Consider the following 2,752-nt stretch of genomic DNA (forward strand, 5'->3'; position numbering starts at 1 on the left):
CACTACCACTACCATTACCACTACCACTACCACTACCACTACCACTACCACTACCACTACCACTACCACTACCACTACCACTACCACTACCACTATCATTACCACTACCACTACCACTACCACTACCACTACCACTACCACTACCACTACCACTACCACTACCACTATCATTACCACTACCATTGCCACTATATTACCACTAGCAATACCACTACTATTATCACTACCACTTCCACTACCACTACCAATTAGACTATCACTACCACTACCGCTACCATTACCACTACCATTGCCACTACATTACCACTAGCAATACCACAACTATTATCACTATTACTACCAATACCGCTATCATTATTGCTACCACTGCCACTGCCAATACCAATACCACTACTGTTACCATTACCACTACCAATATCATAACACAGTGTTACAAAATTTTGACTTTTTTCTGTCTTTGGTCAATAAATGTTATTTTCTATTTCCTTTTATCTACAAAGTTAAGAAAATAATGATTATTCTCTTAAAACTTTGATTATTCTAGACTGGCCAGCGATTTTTTTAAACTAGCCTATTATAATAGGCTAGTTTCAATTATCCCCAACAATTCAAACAAATTCCGCACTAATATGGTGGAAAAAAAAAATTAAAGAATTTTCTGGATGACTCCAGAACATTCAAAACAATTCTTTCGAAACGTTCCACAAACTTCTAGAACATTCTTGCAACGTAGATGGCAGTATAAATGCAGGGAACGTATGCTAAACGGGTCAGTTTACTTCTAGCCGTCTCTGCGTAGACAATTCGTTCGTCATCAGTCATTCCTATCTGCCTTCTTTCAGCATGGCGTCAAGAGGTTGTAAGCATCCGCCAGACGCATTTTGCTACGTCTGTGGCGAGTTTATCAAAACTAGAGCTAAAAAGTACTCTCTGGAAAGATCACCAAAAATGCGCGAGGCCTACAAAGCATATTTCGGCATGCCTGTTGGGGATCAGGACAAACTTTGGGCACCTCATTTCACCTGCGATCTCTGCAAAAGAACTCTGGAAGGTAAGAAAAAACCTAATATATATATATATATATATATATATATATATATATATATATATATATATATATATATATATATATATATATATATAATTTTATTTACAAATAGTTTATAGCAAAATTTATTTGTTTTATTTTTATACTTATGTTTTCATTCTGCTTTTTACAGGTTGGTACAGAGGGGAAAACAGAGCTATGAAATTTGCAGTCCCCCGAATTTGGAGGGAACCAACTGATCACTCAAGCAATTGCTTCTTCTGTATGGTAGACCCTTCCAAACGTCGAGGAGGCAAAAATGCGCCTGCTATCATATATCCTGATCTTCTGTCATCCATTGCGCCAGTGCCACACTGCTCTGAGCTCCCCGTACCCACTCCTCCCATGAGAGAGCAGCAGTGTTTACAAAAGAATAGTAGTTCAGAAGAGCATGAAGACACTGATCCAGAGTTCAGAGACGCAACTGATGACAGAAATCCATACTACCCCAACCAAGAAGACATCAATGACCTCATCAGAGATCTTGGCCTCACGAAGTCAAATGGCGAGCTTTTGACGTCGAGACTCAAGCAGTGGAATTTGCTAGATGAGAGTGTGCACATATCAGGTCAGAGAAAGCGTCACCAGCATTTTTCAAGCTTTTTCACTAGTCAAGATGGGCTTTGCTTTTGCCACAATGTGACCGGTCTGTTTAAGGCAATTGGAATTACCCATAACCCCAAAGAGTGGCGACTCTTTATCGACAGCTCGTGTAGGAGCCTCAAAGCAGTGCTGCTTCATAACGGGAATGTGTACCCATCTCTTCCCCTCGCCCACTCTGTCAAGCTCAAAGAGGAATACAACAGTGTCAAGATTTTGTTAGATGCCTTAAAATATGGAGAGTACTGTTGGGAGGTTATAGGAGACTTCAAAATGCTGGCTTTCCTAATGGGTCTCCAAGGCGGCTTTACCAAGTATCCTTGTTATCTTTGCCTTTGGGACAGCAAGGATACCGTGTCACACTACCTCAAGCGTGACTGGCCACAGCGAACCGAGTTTTGTGTGGGGAAGAACAACGTAAAATGGGAGCCATTGTTGGATCCCAAAAAAGTACTGTTTCCTCCACTACACTTAAAACTGGGCCTTATGAAGCAATTCGTCAGAGCTCTAGATAAAGAGTCTCCAGCTTTCAAATTTCTCCAAGATTTCTTCCCCAAGTTGTCTGCAGCGAAAGTTGAAGCCGGTGTCTTTATTGGTCCACAAATAAAAAAGGTAATGGAGTGCAAGGAGTTTCCAAAAAAACTCACAAGGACAGAGAGAGCAGCATGGGACAGCTTTGTTGCAGTAGTTCTTGGCTTCTTGGGGAATCACAAGGCCGAAAACTATGTGGAGCTTGTTGAGACCTTGGTGACAAACTACGGCAAAATGGGTTGCAGGATGTCCCTCAAAGTGCATATCCTTGACGACCATTTTCATAATTTTTATTAAACAATGGTAGCGTACTCTGAGGAGCAAGGCGAACGCTTCCATCAGGATATTTTGGAATTTGAACGCCGCTACCAAGGGTCTTATAATGAAAATATGATGGGAGACTATATTTGGGGGCAGATTCGTGAAAGTAATCTACAGTATAAGCGTAAATCTAGAAGAACTACTCATTTCTAATGTGTCTATTGTCTCTCTATTGTAAATCTAGAATAAATAAATGCTATTATTGCATTATAT

The 2,752-nt window shown here is 40.4% G+C and overlaps 1 protein-coding gene across 1 annotated transcript; it reads left to right on the plus strand.

Annotated features, from left to right (window-relative positions):
* The first annotated feature begins 681 nt into the window (after window positions 1–681).
* On the plus strand, window positions 682–2,515 carry LOC143026838 (uncharacterized). The gene is made up of 2 exons (XM_076187617.1): window positions 682–1,051; window positions 1,221–2,515. Exons 1-2 carry the CDS (start codon window positions 844–846, stop codon window positions 2,513–2,515), a joined length of 1,503 nt encoding a protein of 500 aa, XP_076043732.1. The 5' UTR covers window positions 682–843.
* The last annotated feature ends 237 nt before the right edge of the window (window positions 2,516–2,752 follow it).

This window comes from Oratosquilla oratoria, chromosome 7 (genome assembly GCF_046742065.1).
Source record: "Oratosquilla oratoria isolate Oo_2021 chromosome 7, ASM4674206v1, whole genome shotgun sequence".
Taxonomy (NCBI): Eukaryota; Metazoa; Arthropoda; class Malacostraca; order Stomatopoda; family Squillidae; genus Oratosquilla; species Oratosquilla oratoria.